We start from the raw sequence: 27,568 nt of genomic DNA, 5'->3' as shown, positions 1-27,568 counted from the left end.
CAGAGTACTCATACTTGTAAAAGCTCCCAGATACACCCCAGGAGTATTACGTCACATCATGCGTCAGCAAAGTCGAGTTCAAGAGAGGACGAGCGATGTCCGCGGTTTGGAGATTCTGTGACGCATTTTGCATATTGTTTGCAACTAGAGAATAAATTAGGCGTTATGGCATTTAATAAGTACTCGCATCAGTAATTGGTATTGGCAAGTAGTTAAAGGTTAGTTAGTTCTTGTACTCATCCTTTAAAAAGAGTTTATAGGTGTATCCCTACTTCAATCTCCTAACTTGGTTCTCCAGCCGGACCTGATGGCTGGTGGAGGTTTCCTACCTGAGGGCGGAGTGGCGGGGAGCCTGGCCGGCGTGACGCAGAGCGGCAGGAGGAGCGAGAGCCAGACCGAGCACCACAGAGCCGCCATTCCTCCGCACCGTGACGGGACTCGCAGAGCAGCGACGCCCGACTCAGACTCAGACAACATCCTGAGCGTGCATGCTGTCCAGCAGAACAGCGGCCACGACCACGACCACGACCACGCCACGGGAAACGTCCCAAATGTCCCACCTGAAACACAAAAGCAGGAGTCTGAGTGCTGAGAGAGAACATGCAGTCAGCACTTGAAGTCTTCGGGTCTTTACACGAGTTGATCTGACATTCCTCACAGATTTCAGGGATTACAATGGAAAATCTTCTGTCACTTGCAGAGTTGGATCAATAACTTTGGTGGCGTCGTACACTCAACAATCCATTAACATCAGTGTGACTGGATTAGCCGAGGAGAGATTCTCAAATCGTTACTGAGCAGAATGACGAGTCACAGGAATCTCTTCTGATAGAGAAACTCTGACCAGGATCCACTAATAATCCTACAGATTGAGAAATGAACCGGTGGAAGTCGACAGGACGAGTTTCCCAGCATGTAACTTGAAGTACTCAGGAAAGAAGAGGAGGAGGAGGAGCAGGAGGAGGAAGAGGAGCAGGAGGAGGAGGAGGAGCAGGAAGGAGGAGGAGGAGGAGCAGGAGGAGGAGCAGGAAGGAGGAGGAGGAAGAGGAGGAGCAGGAGGAGGAGGAGGAGGAGGAGGAGGAGCAGGAAGGAGGAGGAGGAAGAGGAGGAGGACCAGGAGGAGCAGGAGGAGGAGGAGGAGCTGGAGGAGGAGGAGGAAGAGGAGGAAGAGCAGGAGGAGCAGGAGGAGGAGGAAGAGGAGCAGGAGGAGGAGGAGGATTCAGAAAACCTGGGACGCTCTAGAAACAAACTGACTTCTCTTACTTACACACAAATACACAAACTTTCAGTGGTCACTGTCATCACCCCGTTAATTACACAAGATGAAGTGTCCACACTTCTATTTTTATGATCTTGCACAGCAGCTCTTACCTTAGCCATAAATCAATCTGAATCAAGAAGAAAATATCAATACTCATTCAACAAGAGAAACATGCTGCTGGTTGTCTTCTATATTTCATATGTGGTGAAAAATAATAATAAAAACTCTTATGTTGAAAGGGCTAAAACAGCGAAAATATCTGAAACTGCAGAAACTGGTAAAAATTATTAAAACAGAAAAAAAGATGTAATAGCTCCAAACAACTAAAATATCTCAGAAGGAAAAGAAACCGCTTGAAATTTCTCAAAAAAAGTTTCGGACCTCAGAATTAGCTCAGCTGTAATAACACTTTAAAAAGGCTAAAACTGCTCAAGAGGTGAAACGACGACGAGTAAAACAATCCGAACTTTCTGAAACTGATTCAAAGACGATGACAGTCAAACCAGCAACACGGCCCAAATGCTAAAAGTCAAAACAGTCAAACATCGAAAACAAATATTCTAGCTGAAACAGTTAGTGTAACCCCCATGCCATCACACACACACACACACACACACACACACACACACACACGGGGCAGGAGAAAGGTCGTGTTGTCTTAAGTTTTAACAGTGTTGTTTTTCTTTCCCCTCGGAGGATGACCTCTGACCTGCTCCCTGCTCAGCACAAACTGTGAGGCTGTTCTTGCACATTATCGGTCTCCAACACAGAAAGCTGCAGCCAAGGAGCCGTCATGAGACACACACTGAAGGACCCACACACCGACAGACTCACACACAGACAGACCCACACACCGACAGACCCACACACCGACAGACCCACACACCGACAGACCCACACACCGACAGACCCACACACCGACAGACCCACACACCGACAGACCCACACACCGACAGACCCACACACAGACAGACCCACACACCGACAGACCCACACACCGACAGACCCACACACCGACAGACCCACACACCGACAGACTCACACACCGACAGACCCACACACCGACAGACCCACACACCGACAGACCCACACACCGACAGACACACACACCGACAGACACACACACCGACAGACCCACACACCGACAGACCCACACACCGACAGACTCACACAACGACAGACCCACACACCGACAGACTCACACACCGACAGACCCACACACCGACAGACTCACACACCGACAGACCCACACACCGACAGACCCACACACCGACAGACACACACCGACAGACTCACACAGTCCTTCTCTAAACACCGCCACTGCACCTTTCATGCTTCAGCATACAGCAGCCCTTTGCTTCGCTCTCAGGCGTCCTCGCCCTCTAACAACAGCACCCACCTACACGCCGCTGCGCTCTGTTTAGACAGCAGCACTGCGAGGCCTCCGCTCTCAAGGCACGGATGCCGGCCCGTCCAAATCAAACTACTGTTTTCTCTGGCAACCACAGGAATAATTCGACTGAAAATCTGCTCCGAGTTGCAGCTGACGAGGCGTCACGCTCAGCCATCGTTCAGATCTGTTCGGACTCGACCGCCCACAGCCTCCGCACAGCGAAGTGGGAAACAATCGAACCTCTGTCAGGTAGTTTAGACGATCCCGTGTGCAAAGTGGTTTTGAGGAGCGGCCTAATGTTGCGACACGACTGACAGCATCACATGTTCTCCTGTGTAAACACAACTTTTCACTCGGTTCCACTGAACACATTTAACCCTTTAGAACAGACTTGTTTTTATTTTACATGCTCCCAAATCCTCTTCTGACCGACGATCATCGGCTTCCAGATGAGTGGCGTCAAACATAAGGTTGCTGGGCTAAAACCAGCCCACAAGAGGCTCCAATCGGCCAAACCACCAAGAAAATGTAAAGATTTCAAAGAAAACGTAGATAAAAAATAAATAATAATAATAATTTCTTCAGACTTGGACACAACGTGACACTGGGACCTGAGCTGAGATCTCGTCATGCTGCCCTGAAAGCTCCCTGGTTGCTCTAAAACAGCCTCAAACCCTCGCTGTCAGGGGGGGTCTGTAAAAACTGCCAAAATGCAACAGCTACAGGAGACGTTTCAGAACGTTTACCTGTATATTGCAGTCGAAGGTTTTATTAATATTTTGCTTCATGTTGAGTTCGGAGTCATTTTCTGTGGTAATTGTTTGGTTTTGTGAAAATGTTTTCATCACGTATCCTCTGCACCAAAGAAAAGCTGATCATGGCTCTATTTCACCGGTCCGGCCCAGTTGAGATCAAATGAACTACAATTAATCTGGTTTTATATGTGCTAGAATCTGAGAAGTGGAAAGTGGGTTGATAAAATGATGTGACATTGATTTGGGTATTTAGGTCACATTTAAAAAGGTTATATCTAACCCTTTTAATTATATTGTGACATGATCCGTTAATGCTGTTTGCAGCAGATCTTTCCCAGTTGAAAGATTTGTTTTTTAAAGGGTTAAAATGAAAAGAACAACAGGCGGTCGTTCGAAGACCCAGCGAGAAGTTCAAAGCCTCAACACTGTTTTTATGCTAATATTTCCTTAAAGCATGAAAGAGAAACACGACCACAGCGGTGAATAATACATGAACATTAATCATGCAGAACTATTTTCACATTGTAATAGCTCAGAGGCAGGAAAGTGCATCAGACAGGGTTCAAATCCCTGTCACCCCCCCTCCCCGGAGAGGATCAATGCGAGGCCGTCACATGCTCGTCACACCTCTGCAGAGTGTCAGTAATCTTTAATAATTAAGCTGGTGAATCAACAGCTGGGTAGGAATTGTTGGGGAAAGGGGATTAGAGGTTTTCGGGCGAGCACAAGTGCAAACAGCAGCTGTGTTGAGAAGAGAAACACACACACAGAAGACAGCCTCCATTCTCCTGCTAACTATTTCAAAGCCACTTCTTCTCCTCCGACCAGACGTCGATCAGCTCGGAGAGCGGCAGGGACTCGCTCACCTCAGGCCGTGCACCAGGTCAAGTGTCTCCTCAAAAGAAATATCACAATACAAACACATTCCTCCACTCCAGGACGAGGAGATGGAGATTTAAGAGTATTGAGTTGATTGAAGGACTTTAAGCACGAATAAAACCTCCCGGAGTCTGTTTGGTGGAAAATGCAGCAGAAAAAAGCCATTTCGCTGCTACGCAATGCGTTCGACCTCCACGGGGAGCAATTCTACACTTCAACGTTTCCCCCAAAACCTTTCAAGGCCTGAACGGTGTCTTCCAGCTTGGATGACGCTTCCAACAACTGAGCCACAGCCGCTATGTTACTTGACACACTTAACAAGCATCTATTGATTGAACACATCATCCATCCATCCATCCATCCATCCATCCATCCATCCATCATAAACCTAATAGAAATACTGTGAAATCTTAAGAAAGGACGATAAACTCCAGTTTAAACACTATAAACCTTCATTAAAAATAAGCGGGAGAATATTTTTTTAAATGCTATGACAGGTGCAAATGAGTGAATGAAATAAATGAAGTGAACTTTCTGTAACATATAAAGGGTTTATTATTGGGAAATGAGTGTAAATTAGTGTTTGTGCATGAAAGAGATCAACTTTTCTTTCAGATTAGTCAAGGGGAAGCCAGTGAATGGACTGTTCTCTCCTTTAGAAAAGGAGGGAAAGAAAAAAAGACTGCAGCAAACGACACGCAGAGTGATGGTCTCAGGCCAATTTCAGTAATGAAAAGAGGCAATCAAAGTCTTATTTGGAACCAAAATGCGTTAGAGGCTCGTCTCTGATTGAAAACGCAGCAAACTGGCATGTGTTATGTCTCGGGTCAATAGATGCAATTAATTTGCTGCATTAGACCAACTATTATCACCCACACGCTTGTTTTTATGGCTGCGAAATTTAATAGACTAATGTATTACGACCCACAAATCTCATTTCAGGACCCCCCCCATTCCCAAGGATGCTGTGATCTGGTCCGGTGATTTTCCCCGTAAGTGGCTTTACATGGTGGGAGTCAAATCCGAGCTGAGAGGCCAGACTCATGTGTTTGAAGAGGAGGATGAAGAGGAGGATGAGAGGGGAGAAAACCGCACAGCTTCTTCACTGGAAGACTGGAAAAGAAAAACGCGCAGCTTTCTGGAGAAACTTGTGATGATCAGGGGAATGAAGCGCAGCTTCGTGATGTGTAATCCAGAATCCAGCTTCCGACCTGAAAAGACGTCACTGTTGCAGTGAGGAGGAGAAAAGGCGTGTTCGCCCTCACGAGTTCCATCAAATGTGTTCGGATCGATTGATTCATTATAGAAAAGAATCAAACTCACCTCAGAACATCTAGTAGAGACAATTCCAGAATTTTGTTGGAAGGATAACCGTGCGTAATTACATGTAACCCAAAAAATTAATTTAAAAAAACTACCGACAAGCATCAAAGCGTTTTTTGCTTCTGTGGAAACCTCCAACGCCAGTATTCGAATAAAACTGAACTGATCCAGTTAATTAATACATTTAATTTATTTGAATAAATAGATGGTTTTCACACAAAACAAGCGAAAGACCTTAGGGTGCCCTGCTTTAATTTCAACCAGAAAAATTAACATGTGTATCGTGCGTAATTCAAATATAGACACAAACCAGCGCCGCACAGGCACAAAGACTCCGCAAACCGTCTTTCGGAGATAGTATAGAAGCCGCTTTGCTCTTTCTGCAAATCCAAGTCACAGCAAATACGCACAGACTGCATTCTTTGTTGGCCAAAACTGGCCAGGACGCGCAGTGTGCGCGCAGCCGGGGGACGGACAAGCCGCTGCCTCCGCGCCACCTGTGCGATGGCACGGCGACGTGAGACTGTGTCTGCGGCCGCAGGCTCCACTGTGCGGCTCCAGGCGGCAATGTGCGGCTCCACGCTGCACTCTGTCCGGCGCACTGTGCGCACAGATCTCCTAAATACAACGCAGCCACTTAATGCGGAGACGCTGAATGCTCAACCTGTCAGACCCGCATCTACAAGGAAGTGGAGCTGAGTGTGTGCCTCAAGAGCTGTAGAATGAATTCCCTCACACTAATACTACCAATAATAAAACTAATACTACTGCTACTAATAATAATGCTTACCTGTAATGTCCCGTTGAGACAGAAAATCTGTTTCCAGATGATTGTTGTCACCAAGCGTTCACTGGAAGAAAACCAGCGGTAATTCTCCACTAAACTTCACAGAAACCTACTAAACTACTTCAAAATCCTCTCGTTCTGGCGCTCCGTGGGCAACTTGGGCGACCGCGTGATAAAAAAGAAGAAAAGATGTCAGAAATCCTCTTCACGACTTGACGTCCTCCACTCCGGCACCGCTGATGAGAAAACCCACTTGTGCACTAAATCCCGTCCTCGGCTGCGCGCTGCTGTCCACAGTGTCCGCGGTGTCCAAACCGCCCAGACGCGCTCATCTTGACCTTCACGAGCCAGGGAAAGATGCGCAGCGCGCGGGGGAGAAGGACGCAGTGGCCGCAGGATCCACGCGTCTCTCCGGGGAGATGAGCGCAACGTCTAGTCGCCTCGGATCAACTAACTCGGACTGGTGGCTCCGCTCCTCCGGCTGCCTGTGAAGTACGAGCTGCAAGGTGCCGCCATCAAGACGCCAGAACTGAGAGAGCACGAGCATATCCGCCACGTGCTTTCACAATAATAGTCTAGAGCTGTGACGCAATACTTTTCTCCTGAGAGCGCGTCAAACTTCTCACTATTAAAACCTGTTATCTCACATCCAAAAAGAACACCTGATGATTACTGAAGGGTTATACTATTATTATTTGCAACAGTTTTACACCAACAGATAATTACAGTTGAGCGCATGTGTTCTTAAAGTTCAATGATAAAGTATTACTCACAGTTACACAGCTGTTACACATTTGAGCTCTTTATTAATTTAAGGATATGAATCAGTCTATTTTCAATATAGAATCGGACTACAGGCCTTTAGTTATTGCATAATTACCATGTAATTCTAATCATTGTTTCTTTAATTTTTTTTTATAAGCCAATAATGCTTTAGTAATTTAAAGACTGAGAACATTTTACGGTTGTTTTTAAGCTCTCAACACATTTAATCAATTTTGGAATGTGAAATCAGTAAGTGGAAGTGAATTATATATATTTGGGGGGATTCATCCATTGAAATAATTTAATATGCAAGGCACTGTTGGCACATTGATCCTTGAGAATCACCCTGACCTGTGTGGAGTTCACGGGGAACAGGTTGGTCTCATGGTCAGTCCCTCGATTAGGTCAATTCCCCTCTCATTAAATCCTTTTTAGAAATTCCCCGGTTATGCATGTTTTTCTGCTCGAACATGAAGGCATCTCCACACGGGTCTGATACTGATCCGTTCATTTGTGAGTAAAGCGCGCAGGCTAAGAGGCTCATTTGGAGCAGAGCAGGAGTTTGAATCAACTACTGAGTTTTATTCTGAAGCCTGAACACGTGTGTGTGTGTGTGTGTGTGTGTGTGTGTGTGTGTGTGTGTGTGTGTGTGTGTGTGTGTGTGTGTGTGTGTGTGTGTGTGTGTGTGTGTGTGTGTGTGTGTGTGTGTGTGTGTGTGTGTGTGTGTGTGTGTGTGCTCTCCTCTCCTCACTCCGTCCCTCCGCGACACGGCACGGAGCGATGCCTCCCGGGCGGATGCCTCCGTCCTCCGCCGGGCTGAGCTGCGCGGCGCGCCGCCTGGACAAACAGCAGCAGCAGCGGGGGGAGGGCGATCTGATTTCGGCACGCCTCTCCTTCAGGCCCGGCTGGAGGCAGAAAGTAACGAATGGTCCAAGCACCTCCCATCTCTCTCCTTTTCTCTCGTCAAAAAAAAAAAAAAAACCCAATCAAGCCTGGCGCTTTTTCTCTGTGTGCAGAAAACAGAGCTGCTGTGTGAAGTTAAAGTGATGTGAATGCCTGCAGCCAATTCCCCAGGATGGATTTGGTTTGCTCTAGGAGCGTGAACTGGGTGGTCTTTTTGGATCAGGGGAAATGTGATGACTTTTCATGTGAATGTGCCGACTTAAAGTCTAGAGAGTCATTTAGTGTGTGAGGGAGCTCTAAGTTATAAGACCCCAGAGGTTCCTGGACTGCACAGACGCTCTGAAGCTTGTCAAGGAAGGATATGTATTGAGTCAAATCTACTGCAGTGAGATCTTCTTACTGGAGCTCTTGTCTCCAGTAAGAAGATCTTTTAACATTTGACCAGTGTACCAGAAAGTTGTTGTTATCGTGTTAAACCAGGATTTCTGTGTCAAAGTCAGATCACTTCTACATGAGATTGAGAATGAGATAAATGATGTCTCATTGTGTGAATGTGTTTCTTCTGAACTGGATTGCTTTAAATGAAGTTATATCTCTTCAGCCCTTTCCAGAGATTGGACCATAAAGTCTGTCAACTGGGATCGATAATTAGAATTCACTTCTAGAAGTCATTTCTTTGTTCACCGCTGGCCACATATGGAGCTGTGTGTGGTTCTTTGAGGTTTAGTGTCTTCAACAAATGGACAGAGTGGGACAGAGGATCAACTCGACCAGCTGAGTCGCAGAACCTCAAGGATGAAACCGAACCGACGGTCCACCAGGAGGGACTCACACCACGTTTTCTAGTGAAAACCTCAAACTTTGGGAGTGTTTAGTGGTCCGTTCACACAACGGCACTCAGAGTGAGTGAAAACTGAACTCTTTGAAAAGTTCTGAAACTCTCCTCCTGGTCCCGGTCACCACGGCCGTAGTAACTAGTTGTTCTGCACATGCTCAGTAGCTGGACAATCAGAACAGCGTGGTGTCATGACTCCTGGTGTCCCAGTGTCAAGACACTGTAGTTTACGATCACCAGCAGCCTCGACTCTTTGCGCACTCACAGCTCTCCATTAACCGCCCACTCAGTGTCCAGTTGCGTGCGACCTTTGAGCTAATTACTGCGTCAGGATCGAGGCAATGACTTTAAACAACACGCCAAGTACCATCATCTCTCAAACGCTGTTTTGAGAAGGAAACTTTATGAGGCCGTAAAGATCAGCAGGACTGTGCTAAGTGGCTGAGAGCAGGTCTGAGGAAGCGTGCCACTGGTGTCCAGCTGTGTTTGTCCTGCAGACGACTCGTCAGCAAGATTTGTGACATTTGGTATCGGGACTTCACGACAGGTAAATTAATACTCCAACACTTTTTGAGGGTCGATTGTTTTGAATACACCTGAAGAAAGAGTCACTTTCATGTTGTTTAATCTGATGGAATCTCCTGGTCCTGGTGACCACGGCCCGAGTAACTTGTAGTTCTGCACATGCTGAGTAGAGCCAATCAGAACAATGTTCCCTCTGTGGTGTCATGACTCTCGGTCCCTATTCTCCTGGATTTGGTACTTTTATTTTGATAGTCACTGTAATAACAATCCAACTTGGTGGTCTGTCCACTAGAATGTCCATGTTCTCATATTGTTAATGTTTAGAGCAGATTGTATTCTGCAGCATCTGTGCGTGGTTTCATTACGAAAACAACCAACAGCACCAACTAGTGACCCAGCATGGTAACTACATTGTTTTCAGCGTTTCTGCGGTTGCCATTAAACACCATTAACATCATTGTCAAAACGTTGCAGTGTAAAGGTGAATCTTTTTTGGAACAAAAACTCAAAAGTTTGTTGTCATGGAAACGGGACCTCAATCTGCAATAAAACATCTTTTATCCCAGAAATTCACGTTTACATTTGGAGTATTGTACATCTTGCCGCCAGGTTCATGGGAAAGTCAAACACTGAAACAGTGAGTGAAAAAGACGAGGCAGACTGATGATGAAGACTGGGCAGTGCGACCCTCAGACCCTCAGACCCTCAGACCCTCCCACCATCAGACCCTCAGACCCTCAGACCCTCAGACCCTTCCACCATCAAACCCTCAGACCCTCAGACCCTCCCACCATCAGACTCTCAGACCCTCCCACCATCAGACCCTCAGACCCTCAGACCCTCAGACCCTCCCACCATCAGACTCTCAGACCCTCCCACCATCAGACCCTCAGACCCTCAGACCCTCCCACCATCAGACTCTCAGACCCTCCCACCATCAGACCCTCAGACCCTCAGACCCTCCCACCATCAGACCCTCAGACCCTCCCACCATCAGACCCTCAGACCCTCAGACCCTTCCACCATCAAACCCTCAGACCCTCAGACCCTCAGACCCTCCCACCATCAGACCCTCCCACCATCAGACCCTCAGACCCTCCCACCATCAGACCCTCAGACCCTCAGACCCTTCCACCATCAGACCCTCAGACCCTCCCACCATCAGACCCTCAGACCCTCGGACCCTCAGACCCTCAGACCCTCCCACCATCAGACCATCAGACCCTCAGACCCTCAGACCCTCAGACCCTCCCACCATCAGACCCTCAGACCCTCAGACCCTCCCACCATCAGACCCTCAGACCCTCCCACCATCAGACCCTCAGACCCTCAGACCCTCAGACCCTCTGACCCTCAGACCCTCCGACCCTCAGACCCTCAGACCATCAGACCCTCAGACCCTCCCACCATCAGACCCTCAGACCCTCAGACCCTCAGACCCTCAGACCCTCAGACCCTCAGACCCTCAGACCCTCTGACCCTCAGACCCTCAGACCCTCAGACCCTCCCACCATCAGACCAAGCTGCTCTGTGAGAACGGAGGAGGGAGGAAGACGAGCCGGCGAACAAAAGCCGGCCGGCTGGGAGGAGAGGTCATACAGATGGTGAGAAAGCTCAGTCAGACAGCTCCAGTACTGATGGATAAAGTGACCAGATGACCTCTGTACACACACACACACACACACACACACACACACACACACACACACACACACACACACACACACACACACACACACACACACACACACACACACACACACACACACAGCTCCCTGGGGAACAGATCACCGGGAGTTGAAAGGTGAAGCTTTTTCATTTAAAAGTTAGTTAAAGATTAAACAAAAGTCTCCTGAGTTTCGTTTGACCCAAAGACTGAGGCCTCGTTAACGACACAATCATCTTAAGTGAAAACACAAAACTTTCCTGGCCTTTTGGGGTCTGTTTACATCATCATGTATGTGTTTAAGTTTTCACTGAAATTGTTTTCAGATTTTTGAGACGAGGTCAAACTGTGAGAGGAACAAAAACTGCAGAAATAATCATTATAGTTTGTCAAAATTTGGTTTGCTTGTCAAATAAAACAAGAATAAAGCACTTTAAGGATCTGGAACAGATCTGATTGATTATTATAAAGGCTCCTGCCTTGAGTCTGCCATAAAATACAATTACCCCCCACACACAAATCTAAGGTCCTATTTATGTGACGATGTTTCCATGGAGACGGAGACGGAGCGTTTTCAAAAAGTTGCGTTTTCGAAGGCTCCGAGCAGCGTCATCATGTAAACAGACCCCATAAGACCAGGAAAGTTTTATGTTTTCACTTAAGATGATTGTGTCGTTAACGAGGCCTCAGTCTTTGGGTCAAACGAAACTCGGGAGACTTTTGTTTAATTTTTAACTTTTAAATGAAAAAGCTTCACCTTTCAACTCCCGGTGATCTGTTCCCCAGGGAGCCTCAGGTGTGTGTGTGTGTGTGTGTGTGTGTGTGTGTGTGTGTGTGTGTGTGTGTGTGTGTGTTTCTCAGTAACAGTGGCCTTCAGAGATCCAGTCGGACCTTTTCTTAAAGACCAGCGGGTGGTTTGATGGCGGGGCTTGGTGTTTGTGAGAGCTCGGCCTGTTGGAGAGGCTGACGGCTCGACTCTGAGGCTGTTTGATCACAGAAGAGCATCTGAGGACTGAAGCGAGGGAATCAGTCGGGTACAAGCGAACCACTGTGCTATGACAATCACATCCTGAGACGGGACTTCATCCATCTTCTATATCCGCTTTATTCAAATCCGAGGTCCAGTGGTGCTGATAGAACTATCAACTCCTCAGAGAGTTATTACAGGACATATTTTAGTCTTATTCACATGCAGTATGAGCGCATGGAAAATTAAAGCTATACAGTAAATTATATTTATTCAGCCAGCTCAATGCATCCAATTCAACATGATGTTTGTTTCTTCAATAGCCAATATAATAGAAATATATCCACTATATTTTAACTACAATACTAACTGGATCAAAAGATACACCCAGATCCCCTCTGCTGCTGTTGCCCCCCCCCCCCCCCCCCCCCTTCCCCCAGGAACTACCCCTGCCCTGCATGTTGGAAAACACCGGCTGTTTGCACAACAAAGTTCAATAAAGTTCAAAAACTTTGTTGGTTTCCAGTTATTGTCCCGTCACACTAAAAACTACTGACGACAGAGATATGAAGCACTTCAGGAAAACACTCATGCAGTTGAAACATTGATGAAAGTTTAACAAAAAAGTCTTGAAATATGAAATGAGATGAGATGATATCGATCGATAAAGGCCAAATAATGAAAGTTAACTGAACCAAACTGCAAAGAAACAAACAGTGTTCGTAAATAAGAAGTAGAAAATGAAATGGATTCCTGAACGCAGCTTTACTGAAGCAGCTTGAAATAATCTGGATGTGAGTTGGAGGAAGATGCTCTATACTCTGGAGGAAGATGCTCTATATGAGGCGTCTTCAAATCTGGGCCTCAAGGGCCGGTGTCCTGCATGTTCTAGCTCTCCCAGCTTCAGAACACCCCAATCCAATGTTGAGGCAAGAATCAAGCTTTAAAACAGCCTGATAACGAGCCCCTTATTGTGTTCAGGTGTGTTGCTCCTGTGAGAGACCTAAAGCGTGCAGGACAAGACCCCTGCTCTATAATCTGAAAGAAGATGCTCTATAATCTGGATGTTAGAGGAGGAAGGTGCTCTATAATCTGGATGTGAGTATGAGCTGCATTGGTAATTTCTGAACAGTATTGGCCACAAGTCGCTGCGTTACAGTCGACGTTAACACGACAGATCAGCTGCTCTACGTTCTTCTCTAATCAGAGGAAGGTGCTTGAAGATGATTTGCCGCCTTTCGAAGTCGGTTTGACAGAGAAGCAGCGGTGCGAATCCCCCCGTGGTCCCGGCTCACAGTGCCTGGCTGTTTGGTGCCGGAGCCTTGGCACACTGGGCCCATCCAGCTCAGGCTTTGCCTCCCTTCTGCTCGGATTATGAGCTGAGGTGTAAAACAGAAAGTCAACAGAACAAACAAAACAAGCCCTCAGCTGTGTTTGCATTTGCACTTAACCCACCCCCCTGGAAGTACCCCTCCAAGAGTCAGAGACCAGCCGGCTTTATTTCTCCTTCTCTTCCCTCAGAAAATCTGCTGTTTACAAGGGAATCAGAAGAGGCATGGTGCCACACAGATTCATTTCTATTTAAAATCCACTCTGAGACAGAGGCAGGGCTCCGTGTGAGGCCAGCCTCCCTTCTCACTGGGTTTTACATCGCTGCTGCACATATCGTTGGATTTGTAGGAAAGAAAACAGACTGAATGAGATAAAAGAGGCAGCCCTCTCAGCCAGACTTCTCATGTATGTGGGGGTTTTTCTTCACAGGCTTAAACACTTCAGTCTGATCAAACAAAGCGGCGTTATCTCGTTGTTAGACCTCGACGTGAAGTGATATCTTGGTTAAGTAGGCAGCTGTAAGTGCTTGGTGAGAAGTGCGAGGTAGAAGAAACAAAGAGAAACGAGCCCGGCGACCTCCGCCTGCTGTGCATCAGCTGTGAGACGCTTTCAGTCTGCTGACTGCGTCGCTGCCAGCCAGACGGCGGGAGAAAACTTTTACTGAGCTTTATTGAATCAAGGTGGAGATGGTGTCGATGCTTATCTGTGCTTCCACTTCAGAGAAATGGAGTTTTGTTTAATAAGCTCTGTCTGCACTTTTTACACAAATACGGCAAGGAGTGGAACAGTGAGGTAAACTGAAGTGAAACACTTCCAAAATGGAGTTTTATGAACACAGAGGCTCTGAATATGAAGCCCCAGAATTGTCATTCTGCAAAATGTTCTGTCTGTGACGTCCCTGAAGTTGTAATCCAAAACTATATGAAGGTATAAACACGAGTCTCCGGTCCAAAACACCCAGTGGGCAGCAGACTGGACATTCCGCCCCATAAACATGCAGTGAACACAGTGAATGAACAGTGAACGAAGGCGGTGGTGAGCAGGCGTTCAGCCAACACGGTGCACAGACCTTTCTGTGGAGGTTCCAGAAACTCAGCTGTCTCGGAGCTCCAGTCTCACATTATCACAGCGTCTCGGTTTCATCTTGACGGCGCTCTGATCCACAACATGTAATGACACAGAGGCGTCTGGTAGAGTGTTCACCTGAGGCTAGTGCAGCTCCAGTGACAGAGAGGTGGAGGCCTGCAGGAAGAGAAACCAGCTGCAGGAAGAGAAACCAGCTGCAGGAAGAGAAACCAGCTGCAGGAAGAGAAACCAGCTGCAGGAAGAGAAACCAGCTGCAGGAAGAGAAACCAGCTGCAGGAAGAGAAACCAGCTGCAGGAAGAGGAAGAAACGGCAGGAAGGTGGAATGGAAGAGAGATGAATCTAAACGGTGCCGGTACGCCGGAGAAATCTCAGCTATATGAAAATAAATGTAAAATACAACCGTTACTGCTGTTATTCGGTGATGTGTTGCTGTTATAACACGACTCTGGGGACTGACACTCGAGTCAATGATTACAATTATTTCATTACCCGTTTACACAACAAGGTTTTCAAGTGAAAACAGAAAACGTTTGTGTGTCTGTTTAACGGTGGTCAGAGCCACTGAAAATACAACTTTTTGAAAATGCTCCGACTCCGTCTCCATGGAAACACTGAAACACTGCGACTGGTCCTGCTCACCAATGTCTGTGTTGTTTATACCAATGTCCATTGTTAATATTTAGAGCGTATTGTTCTCTGCTGCACGTGTGTCGTTTCATTACAAAAACTACCAAGAGCGCCAACTGCTGGCCCAACATGCTAACGCCATGATTTTTTGTATTCTTGACGTTTCCATGGAAACGGACATTGTTTTCAAAAAGTCCCTATTCAAACGCAGGATTTCTGAAACTGAACAATAAGATTTGAAATGCGTTTTCATTTTAAACGTTGCTGTTTAAACAAGTATAGGAGAATAAAAACACACGCACGCACGCACGCACGCACGCACGCACGCACGCACGCACGCACGCACGCACGCACGCACGCACGCACACTCCGTTTCTCTTTTAAGCTGCTGGTTGTATCAGAGCTTTTTGATGTCGGTAAGAAACTGAGCGAGTGCTGATGAAAAAAATAACAGTCTAAAAATAGCCGTTGGATGAGAAAATAGCCTTTCATCTGCCTTTGCTGCTTGTGCTTTTATTCCCCCTCTCCTCTCTCAGAGAAGGAAATCCTGCCTCACTAAAGACGAGTGCTGCAGCTCAAAGCCAGAGGTCAGAGGTCACAGCCGGACAACATGTCCGACCTCTGACACGTTCTCCCTCGGGTAAAGATGTCATGCAACATGTCGTCCTGCGACTGGAAAACAAAAGAGTTCAAATGTTTTAACCTTTCATCTCCTGAAGGACATTTATATTTAATACAACTTACACTACACCTGCCAAGCTGCTCTCTGGAGAAACAAAGATTTGATGAAAGAATTTTGGGTCCAAACAAAAGTAAAAAAAAAATCCTCCTCACAATGTCAGACTCATAAAAAAATACATAAGTCACATTTTGAAAAACAATTAGTTATAACAATACATTTACATTTTTCCTTTAAAAATAATTCAAGGATAATTTTTAACTTTTCAGCTTTTCTAATGTGACTTTTCTGTTGTTTGGATGTTATTTTACCAAAACTGTGGTATGAATTGTACTTTTAATGGACAAAATGAAACTTTTGTTAATTTGTCAAATTGTAATCATAATCTGATTAATGTGAAAAGTTTCTTCAGTTTTTCTTTAAATGCAACAGAAAAGTCAGATTTGGTAATCCAGGTTATGATCAGTCTCTGCACATTTGATGTAAATTGGAGAGAACATTGTATTGTCAGTGGATAAAATTAAGCTTTCATTGCCACTATTTCAAGTTAAGTAACTACTTATATCACTACTGTGATATAAAAGTACATTTTAGTGGGTAAAATGAAGAATTAATTGTAAAAACCTTTAAGCAAAATCTGATTCTTTTGATGATGGATCACTAGTTCAGGCTCTCTTGTCTTCAAATGCAGAAACCAGACTGGTTCAGTTTTTGTGTTATATAATGCTTGGCAATATGAATAAATGTGATTTCCTTGCTGAGTGGTTGAGACTCCAGAACTATAATCCAACAGTGTGAAGCTCTTTCTTGCTCTGGATTCTGCTCTATTTTAGCTGCAATTTCCTCACTGTGAGCTCTGAAGCGGTTTCCTCTACTGCAGATTCCTCTTCCCATTATTGTCCAACGTCGGCGTGAAATAGCAGCTTGTGAGAAATACTCACAGTCTGTGAGTCACAGGGAGCGGCTGCAGATCCTTCGACAAGCATTTAAATGTTTAATCACGGTGCTCTTCTCTTTCTGCGAGCCCAGTTAGAGCTGCACCTGAGAGGGCTCACCTGCGGTGCCAGTTGAGAAATAAACCGCCGAACAATGCGAACATTTATCTCCTGCTGTGCAAGTAGCTGGGAATGAGTACGAGAGGAGGGTTACTGGTTACTTTAGTGGATCAGTCCATTAAAATAAACTTAGTCTTTGGAAAAGTAACTGTTGAATTACCTTTAACTGTCTCCTCATGATAATCTGCAAAAAAGTGCATCGTATCGTCTTCAGAGCTCATGAAGTTATTAGTTAGTCAGAGGAAGATCCTCCATCTGGATGTGGAAGAAAGAGACTAATTAATAAACTAATGACGGAGCAGAAGCAGAACAAAACACCTGAGATGAAGCTTCCAGAAAGGGAAGGTGGCAGTTATTTAAGCGAACACAAATGTGATCATCCTGAGTGAGTTCATGATTCCGGAGACGTTCCTCCTCCACAACAGGAGTTTGTTGAAATAGTAACGACAGTAGAACGTTTCCGTGTAAATGCAAAACCTTTCTGACATGAAAATGCAAAAACTTTTCGACTTCATATTGAAACATTTTCGTGGAAACGGGGTCGGAGTTAGGGTCGAGTTTGGGATTAATCTTCAGCCAATTAATACTAAAAAGTAAATTTCATGTTACCAGATGGAATGAAAACTGCACTGTACCTCCCGTCCTCACATCCTGCTTATTGTCAAAATTCAGATCTCAAATGGCAATTCAATAAAGGTTAGCCGCTCTGTGTGTGTGTGTGTGTGTGTGTGTGTGTGTGTGTGTGTGTGTGTGTGTGTGTGTGTGTGTGTGTGTGTGTGTGTGTGTGTGTGTGCGTGCGTGTGTGGTGTGTGCGTGTGTGTGTGTGTGGGGGGGGGGGGGGGGGGGGGGGTAAAAAAAGAGATTAACCATGAGAATGATAGCAGCTTTACAGCGTCGCTGTTTTCCTCACATGATTCAGTCGCGCTGCCCTTTCAACTCCTGCCTGCTCTTATCACATCAACACATCATAGAATATCGTCTCTCTCTCTCTCTCTCTCTCTCTCTCTCTCTCTCTCTCTCTCTCTCTCTCTCAGCTGCATGGGGCTGTTTTAATGACTGTGTGGGAGGTGGAGAGGCAGAACTCTGCCCCGGGTTTCTCATTTCTCTGCACAGAACCACTGGGCTTGTCCACTGGATTGTAGTACTGTGAGCACAGTAGCGTGGGAGGAGGAGAGGTGGAGGCTGTGGAGGAGCGGTAGAGGATGGTGGCTGTGGAGGAGAGAGAGGGAGGGTGGAGGCTGTGGAGGAGAGGTGGAGGCTGTGGAGAAGAGGTGGAGGGTGGAGGCTGTGGAGAAGAGGTGGAGGGTGGAGGCTGTGGAGGAGAGGTGGATGGTGTGGAGGAGAGGTGGAGGGTGGTGGCTGTGGAGGAGAGGTGGAGGGTGGTGGCTGTGTAGGAGAGGTGGAGGGTGGTGGCTGTGTAGGCGAGGTGGAGGGTGTGGAGAAGAGGTGGAGGGTGGTGGCTGTGGAGGAGAGGTAGTGGGTGGAGGCTATGGAGGAGAGGTGGAGGGTGGTGGCTGTGTAGTCGAGGTGGAGGCTGTGGAGGAGAGGTGGAGGGTGGAGGCTGTGGAGGAGAGGTAGTGGGTGGAGGCTGTGGAGGAGAGGTGGAGGGTGGAGGCTGTGGAGGAGAGGTAGTGGGTGGAGGCTATGGAGGAGAGGTGGAGGGTGGTGGCTGTGTAGTCGAGGTGGAGGGTGTGGAGAAGAGGTGGAGGGTGGTGGCTGTGTAGGCGAGGTGGAGGGTGTGGAGGAGAGGTGGAGGGTGGAGGCTGTGGAGGAGATCTGGAGGGTGGTGGCTGTGGAGGAGAGCTGGAGGGTGGAGGCTGTGGAGGAGAGCTGGAGGGTGGAGGCTGTGGAGGAGATCTGGAGGGTGGTGGCTGTGGAGGAGAGGTAGTGGGTGGAGGCTATGGAGGAGAGGTGGGGGGTGTGGAGGAGATGTGGAGGGTGGAGGCTGTGGAGGAGATCTGGAGGGTGGTGGCTGTGGAGGAGAGATGGAGGGTGTGGAGAAGATCTGGAGGGTGGAGGCTGTGGAGGAGAGCTGGAGGGTGGAGGCTGTGGAGGAGAGGTGGAGGCTGTGGAGGAGAGCTGGAGGGTGGAGGCTGTGGAGGAGAGGTGGAGGGTGTGGAGAAGATCTGGAGGGTGGAGGCTGTGGAGGAGAGCTGGAGGGTGGAGGCTGTGGAGGAGAGGTGGAGGCTGTGGAGGAGAGCTGGAGGGTGTGGAGAAGATCTGGAGGGTGGAGGCTGTGGAGGAGAGCTGGAGGCTGTGGAGGAGAGCTGGAGGGTGGAGGCTGTGGAGGAGAGCCTCACACTGCCAGTCAGACCAGTTCATAAAGAAATGACTTCAGACATCTTTCACCTTCAAGGTGCTTCTCAAACTAAGAAGTCCTCCAGGGTGGAGTGACGCTCGGCTGTTCCCTCACCGCTGTCTGAAGGATTCATGTCTGACGTCTTTAACTGGATGAACACAGGAATTCAGCTCTACTGTAAAATCCATCAGCTGTTTGAACATTTCAGTCAAAAGGAGGATTCATTTCTTTTGTTTTTAGCCTTCAGTGTTGTTGGTTCCCGAGGATTTATCTGTGATGTTTACTTTGAAATGGGAACTTCTTTTCTTTTTCTGTGCTGCTCTAATGTTGGAGGTACAGATCACAGAGCAGTGCTGGTTGTTTTCTTTTGGGGGGGTTATCTTTATAAAACAAATGTTTAATAACCAGATGTTCAGCGGTTTTAGATTACTGCTTCCGAGTCAGAACAGTTCAACTGGGATTGGAGTCCCTGAAACTCATGCTTGAGACTGAACCCGGAACAACGTTAGTTGAAGAGTTAACACTTTTGGAAATGGAAACGAGGCTCAAAATGATGAGGATTGTCAGGGATTTCTTCACACTGAATGCTGAATGCTAATATCAGAGCGTTAAGTCTGAGTCATCTTCACATAAACTGGTGTCAGGTGTTACGTTTTGAAATCAGCTGTTTCACTGGTTTTCAGTTTCAAAGGTCTGAGACGTTCGCAGCCTGATGAGACTTTGCCAGCGATCTGTTCTAACAGATGTTGCAGATCTCATCCTGTCACTGATGTGTAAACAAGGCAGCCTGAAAACAAAGCCGAGTGCATGCAGAATGATCTGTGAACGCCTCGTGTCTGCACGCTGGATTGCTGGTGGTTTACGCTGCGCTCCCTCAGCTGAGTACAAACCTGGCAGGGGCGGTTCTGGCACGCGGCAGGTATGTCACAACGTTCATCAGTCAGCACTTCTCTTCAGCCGTTGCAGAAATACCTGCAGCATGCAGACAGAGGAATCGCTCTACGGTGAGAAATGTCTTCTGGTTCAGTTTATTTGTAAAGTTTGATGAGTGAAGTTTTGGTGTTTTTCTTGTTGAGTTTTCGTAACAAACCTTCATTTCTAAAGAAGTTTAACTTTTACTCATAAAGTACAAGATTTCTCTAATGTCACTACTTTTAGCAACTTCATAACCTACTGTTTACTGAAGGAGGAGCTAACTTCTGCCCCGTTTCCAAGACAACGTTCAAGATAAAACGCATAGATTTTGCATTTCATGAAGTTTTTGTGTTTTAACAGCAAAGTTATGAAAACAATGTCTGTTCAAACGGAAATGACAGAAACACTGAAACGATGTAATTAGCATGTTGGGCCACTAGTTGACGCTGTTTGCTTTTGTAATGAAACCACACACACACGCAGCAGAGAACAACGGGCTCTAAACAGACAGACCACCAAGTTGGATTGTTATGACAGTGACTGTCAAAATAAAGTACCAAGTCCAGGAGAATATGAACTGGGAGTCATGACACCATGGAGGAAACATTGTCCAGCTACTGAGCATGTGCAGAACTATGAGTTACTATGATCGTGATGATAAGACCGGGAGCAACATTTCAGAAAAGTTTGCCCCCCGTTTCCATGGAGACTGAGTCAGAGTGTTTATAAAAAGTTGTGTTTTCAGTGCCTCCGAGCAACGGTCTCATGTGAACAGACCCCACAATGTATACGGAGCCTCAGTCCTCGTGGCAAGAGCATGTCGTGCGACCAAAAATAGAACCTGGAACCTTCAGTGTGCAGGAACTTCTCTTCAAAGAACTAAAATGGTTCCTTCATTTCCATCTCGACCTGAAGTCCCGGGAGCTCAATGCAAATCAGGCGGATGATAACAACATCAAAGTCGTACAATGACAGGCGATAAAAGTGAGACAGTGGCTGTATTCTAGTTTAATAGACCGTAAACACTGAGAATGCTATGAAATGTACTTCATAGCAACGTTAACAAGCTAATTGAGACAACAGCCATTGTAGCAAGGCAAATTCAAAACTACAGAAACACTCAAGTCCTGTTCAAGTTTGGAAAGATCTTCAGCCGTACAGACCAATGCAAACCTCTCTGAAGCTTTTAGGCCCCGTTTGCACCACAACCAATCCCAGTGTATCCGCAAAACTTTCTTCACCTTTGGGGGGTCCGCTAACGTGTCTGAACATCACAACAATCACAACACACACGTTACTGAGGGAGAAAAGAAAAAGTGACAGTTTGATTCATTTTCTCATTTATCTAATTTAATTTTTTTAATTTAGTGGCTCTACTGAACTACAAATGCCATAGTTGCTTTTCGAAAAGTGTGTCGTGTTGAAATAATCTTCTCAGTCTGAAGCGTGAGCTGAAGGGTCGGGGTCACCAGAGGTCACAAAGAGGGGCCAAGGGTTTTGTCTGCTCCGAGGTTGTGAAACTTAGACCTGCTCATGTCAAACAAAACCATAAATAGACTTTTTCTAGAGGCTCTGGCAGACTTTGAGTTTGTTCATGTGAGTGTCGTCACTGTTATGGAATCAAATACTTGCATCTTAATACATTTCTGCTAATTTTTTGCCCTTTCTTTTGGGTTCAAACAATAAGTTTAGATGATAAAACTTCTAGTTTATTGTCTGATTGTTTATATATGGCTCTATGTGTCATTCTCCAGGTAGCTGAGTCCCTGTTTACACGACAACGTTTCACGTGACAACACCTAATCCGATAAAAAAGGAGAGTGTTTCCATTGCAGCAGCGGACATAGAGACACAGAGACACAGAGACACAGAGACACAGAGACACAGAGACACAGAGACACAGAGACACAGTGACACAGAGACACAGTGACACAGAGACACAGAGACACAGAGACAACGATGTAGTTAGTCTGCCGGGCCACAGGAGGGCGCTGTTGCTTGATTTTGTAATGAAACTACACAGACGTGTGCAGAGAACAAAACACTATAAAGGTGAAGAAAATGGAGAGAACCTGACATCCTAGTGGACTGATGAGGAACCGGATGATATCAGGGAGAGTCTCAACTATTAAACTACTGATCTGGACCATAAAACTAGAATATGGACCGCGGGTCGTACCACTACGGGTCGTACCACTACGGGTCGTACCACTACGGGTCGTACCACTACGGGTCGTACCACTACGGGTCGTACCACTACGGGTCGTACCACTACGGGTCGTACCACTACGGGTCGTACCACTACGGGTCGTACCACTACGGGTCGTACCACTACGGGTCGTACCACTACGGGTCGTACCACTACGGGTCGTACCACTACGGGTCGTACCACTACGCGGCCGCCATGTTTGTTTACAACTGGATGAGCAGGAGGGAGGGGGGGATGAGCAGTAACAGGCTCTGTAGCCTCCATCAGTCTCTGCAGGAGGGAACAGAGACCGTGAAAGAATCTTTCCACTTTGGGAGCCGGGTTAAAAACTTTGCAGATACAGAGGATCAGAACACTGGTGTCGTGTAAACGGACCCCCCAAAAGTGAAGAACGTTTTGCAGATACACTTGTACTGGTTGTGGCGTAAACGGGTCCTAACTGCCCCTGAAAGGACTGGCTTCATACCTGAGCACAGTTTGAGTGGAAATGTGTCATTTAAATGAAGACAAATGACAAACGGAGTAAAACAGCCAGCAGCGATGTGTCTTGTTGTTAGTGTTAGATGTTAGATGTTAGATGTTAGATGTTAGTGTCTTCCAGTTTTCTCCTCAAACTCCTCTCGTGCTTGAGAGTGCGGAGGAACCACCGAGGAGGTTCGGAGGGTTTAAATCTCTGATGCAATTTTAAAAGAGACTCCTAATTGACAACATGCTCCTCCTCTGCATTTCAGACGCTTCTCCTCCATTACGCCAGTTTTTCCTGCCGGCCTGGGCTTGATACCCCCCCACACACACTCCCACAGCCACACACACACACACACCCACACACACACACACACACACACTCACACACACACACACACACACACACACACGGTTTTACCTCGGTGCACACAGATGACACATAAACACCAAAAACACCTGCAAGCGACGCTGCACGCTGCACGCTGCACGCTGCACGCTGCACGCTGCACGCTGCACGCTGCACGCTGCACGCTGCACGCTGCACGCTGCACGCTGCACGCTGCACGCTGCACGCTGCACGCTGCACGCTGCACGCTGCAAGTCGCTGTACGCTGCAAGTCGCTGCACGCTGCACGTATGCACGCTGCACGTATGCACACACACACACAGAAGGAGGAGTCAGCACTAAAAGACTTGTAATTTGTGTTTTGCCAACAAAGGCTGGATAATCCTGCAGTGAGCTTTGTCACAGCTGCTATTGTGTGTGTGTGTGTGTGTGTGTGTGTGTGTGTGTGTGTGTGTGTGTGTGTGTGTGTGTGTGTGTGTGTGTGTGTGTGTGTGTGTGTGTGTGTGTGTGTGTGTGTGTGTGTGTGTGTGTGCCTATCTGTGGGGGGTAGGAGTGTGTATTTGTCGCTCCCCCTCCAGAGGTTTTCTGCATGACAGAACTCATTTCATCCCACCCCCGTCCCCTGGCGGAGCCACTCCTCCCCGGCCTGCACTCAGACCCCTCAGACCCCTGCTCCCCCCGGCCTGCCCGGGCTTGGATCCCTGCTCCTCAGGCTCTCTGTGGTGCCCGGGGGTCACGGGGGTCACGGGGGTCACGGGGAACAGGAGGGGAGGGCCGTAACGCTTGTTGGAGTCGTTTAGCTTAAGACGGTGATGATCTCTCTGATATCAGCCAGGGGCCTCGGCTGAGTCCAAATAAAGTCACCAACGTGTGACAGACGGAAAGAGAGCGAGCTAATAGCTTCAGATCGGTGGGCCCCCCCTACTCGTCTTCTTAAACTCACAGGCTAAAAGAAAAACCACTGAATCAGATTGACCTTCCTCTGGCACCACAGCAGGAGGATAGTCAGAATTAGTCACTTCATCATCCGTCACAAAGTGTCTCCAGCAGGACGAATCACAGGTTTCACTGGTTTCACTGTGTGGGATGTGTGTGCAGAGATCTGCTGCTTGGCTTCCAGCTGCCTCGGGCAGTCTGCACACTTCTGCTGCAGAGCTGCTGCTGGCAAATTCCCTCCATCAGGGAGCAGAGATTATAATCTGCAAGTGGAGTTCAGCATTTGTAGGCTGATACTGTCTGACAGAATCCACCGCTGCAACGTTACGAACGAGCACGCTGACAGATCTCACAAAAACATCCAGCATAAACTACTTCAACTGAGCAGTCACGGACACCAAGGTGTTTATAGGTTTTTTGTTGAGTAATCGAAATTGTTTCAAACATTAATTTATGACTTTAGGGAGAATATAAAAAAAAAAGAATCACACTGTTGATCAGATGTGAATAAAAGCAAGAAAAACGATGAGAATGAACAAAAAATGTTTTTGTTTTGTTTCTGATTATAATTTGACACCAGCCTCATCATCTTTCTGAATAATCTGAAGTCCACTGTGGCTACGTAATCCTTTGGTATTCATTTCTGTTATTGCTGGACTATTTTTACATTTATATTGAATTATTAGTAATAAATCTGATAAATGTAAAAAAAATGCACGACAATGATCATATCTTTATAAAACTACACAAAACTCTCCCAATAAGTGGAGGATGATTGAAAATGTTTAAATTGCAGCGTGTGCATTCAGGGATGTGTGGATTTTGTCTTTGGTGCTTCTTGTATATTATATTTTATCTATGTTTTTTTAAAATTCCATATTCATTGCCTATTTGATATTGTGACAGTCGCTAATCTAATCTAATCTAATCTAATCTAATCTAATCTAATCTAATCTAATCTAATCTAATCTAATCTAATCTAATCTAATCTCATCTAATCTCATCTAATCTTATCTAATCTATAGACAGTGACGATTTAAACAGATTTTTAAGAACTAAATCTAATAGAAATGACTGAATCTACTTTGGAAACTCCACATGGACTTCTCCTCTGAATGAAGTGGAGAACAATGAGTTTCTGTGGTAGTTCTGAGGTAAACAGCTGTGAGATGTTACCGGCCTGAATCACTTGAGCAGGAAGGTCAGCCGTGTCAATATTCTCCCATATCTGCAGATCATTCTCTCCTTTATTTACCTTCCCGCTCCCCTTTGGGAAAAGCATTCCACTTCCACGTTAAGACGGCTCCAGATCACTTAAGCCACTGACCATATGTCATAACTCTGTGCGGGATTAAGCACATTCTCCACTTTATGGGCTGACTTGTGGGAAAGCGTGCGCGGCGGAGGAATACCAGTGGAGAGGATTCACTCCGAATCAGAGTCGGCTGAAGCTTTCAGATAAAGATTTCATTGGGAATGGAGACGGTTTTTGGCCAATTAGAGAAGAGTAAAGATTTTACCCTGAGACACAAAACTTAAGAGCTGTAAAGTCATTAAAATGTGAATACATGCAGCTGTAATGTCATTGACAAACTAATAAAAAGATTTTTTTTCTGGTAATTCTCTTCATTCATTTTGGAGCGACAATGTGTGTCTTGTTTTTGTTTCGTCTCCATCGTAGTTGCTAAGAGCTAATCCCCGAGCACCTTCTGCACTACCTTCCCCCGTCAGTCAGACAGAGTGGGTGGTACAGTGACGTTTCATCCTTCACTTCAATCCTGAGAGCTTCTTACAGTTACAACATTTCCTCTGTAATTCTGTGAAACATCAACTTCACAGGATCAAATTTAAATGTAGAAAATAATGCTTCTGTATTTTTTCACCTCATCTCTTCTCAGCTTCAGTTGATGCATCTTGCACTCGTCTATCTTCCTATTACATTGTTTGCACTTCTGCATTCACATATTTATGAAAAGACACCAATGAGTATCACTTTTTACACTTGGATACAATTTCAAAAACAAAACTAAGACGCCGTTTACAAGTGAAAACACAACATGTGTTTTCTTTACAGGAAAGTTTCATGTTTACACGACAAAGTTCTGAAAACGATGTCAGTCAACGCCAAGACAGGAACACTGAAAACGCTGTAGTTTCCATGTTGGGCCACACTTTGGGCCTGTTGTTCATGTTTGGAATGAAACCACACATGCAGCAGAGAACAATCGGCTGTCATGTGTGTCTTTTCGCATTTACACCTCAAAGCCGAGCTGACGTTTTATAATTTCCCCACTCTCGGACCGTTAAAAAAAAGAAGACTTTTTCAGGCTCCTAAAATGCCGTTCCGTGTGGATTATTCAACAAAAACGGTGTGTTTTTGCATGAAACAGTGTTCTTGTGTTGACGGGCCCGGAGACAGTTTGTTCCAAATAAGTTTTTACATATATTCTGAAATGGACTGCACACACGACTGTTATATCCCAAATTTGACTGTAGGGGGCAGAAAACTCCATTTTAGATTTTGTGTGCATCACAATGTTTCTCAAGGTTTTCTAAAGTTTGCCAGGTTTAGTCTCATTGATCGGCCATCAGTCCAATGTTGGGTACCTGAATCAGCTCTCAGCTACCAAAGCTTTGAGAACCTCTGATCTACTGAGCATGTGCAGTAGAACTAGTTACTACGGCTGTGGAGAAGGAGTTGGACCATTTTCAAAACGTTGTGTTTTCAGTGGCTCCAGGCACCGTTGCCATGTAAACAGTTTTCCATTTTCACTTTGCCTAAATGCGGGGCTTCTATCCAGGCACATCTGGAGTGTGCATGTTCTCTCTGTGCATTCTGGCACTCCTCCAGTTATTCTGGCTTCCTCTCAAAATCCAAAGACATACATGCTAGTTCAAGGTGCAGATGATTGTCTGCTCCTCTGTTTTCCCTGAGATGTTTAACTTTTACCAGGTCAGACGGGAAGAGTTCGCTGAGGCATCAAATTACGCGAGAGAAGAGTGAGCCAGAATCACCTAACATCCTTTTGTGACAGCAGTTAAATCTTTACAGAAAGTCTTGGACTTTGCTGACAAGGCCGTTTTCCCGAGATATAAAAATGAGCAGGATTGAACAGACAGCTGGAACTCCAGAGACACTTCCCTGTAACCTTCCTGCATTACAGTGGCTTTATTGGAGCTCTTTTAACTTGTGCATTAACCCTCATGAAGCTCTCTGTGCTCACACGATCATGTGTAAATACCCTGAAGGCTCAAACCAGTGGCTTTTTCTGTTTTCATGAAAACAAGGACACGAGCCGAGTAAATTAGGCCGGCAGGGATTTGGTTTGAAGATTGATGTCCCACGCTGAGTAATGACTGTACGGTGTAATGACTGAAGCAGCATGGAGCAATGAGCAGACAAATCCCACTCAGAACCTGTTTTAGTGCTGCCTTTATGTAACATATGACCTTTTATGTGCATCGTTCAAAGCCTGATGGAAATCAATGTTGTACATTATGCATGTTGCAGATGAAGATGAAGTGTTGCAGCTCCCGTGGAGGCGGTCTGTGGTCCAGT

The 27,568-nt window shown here is 46.3% G+C and overlaps 1 protein-coding gene across 6 annotated transcripts in view; it reads right to left on the bottom strand.

Annotated features, from left to right (window-relative positions):
- Window positions 1-6,789, bottom strand: part of fgfr3 (fibroblast growth factor receptor 3) — a 90,393-nt gene extending 83,604 nt beyond the window's left edge. For all 6 annotated transcript variants that reach the window (XM_080480881.1, XM_080480878.1, XM_080480879.1 and 3 more), the window contains exons 1-2: window positions 6,402-6,789; window positions 330-560 (exon numbers count right to left, since the gene is read on the bottom strand). In XM_080480881.1, coding sequence (XP_080337007.1) covers window positions 330-477 — 148 coding nt within the window. In that variant the 5' untranslated portion in view covers window positions 478-560; window positions 6,402-6,789. The remainder of the gene's footprint in view (window positions 1-329; window positions 561-6,401) is intronic.
- Between the last annotated feature and the right edge of the window lie 20,779 nt (window positions 6,790-27,568).

This window comes from Lipophrys pholis (assembly GCF_963383615.2).
Source record: "Lipophrys pholis genome assembly, chromosome: 14".
NCBI classification, from domain to species: Eukaryota; Metazoa; Chordata; class Actinopteri; order Blenniiformes; family Blenniidae; genus Lipophrys; species Lipophrys pholis.
The sequence above is the reverse complement of the archived record's forward strand: the minus strand, read 5'-3'. Positions and strand labels throughout refer to the sequence as shown.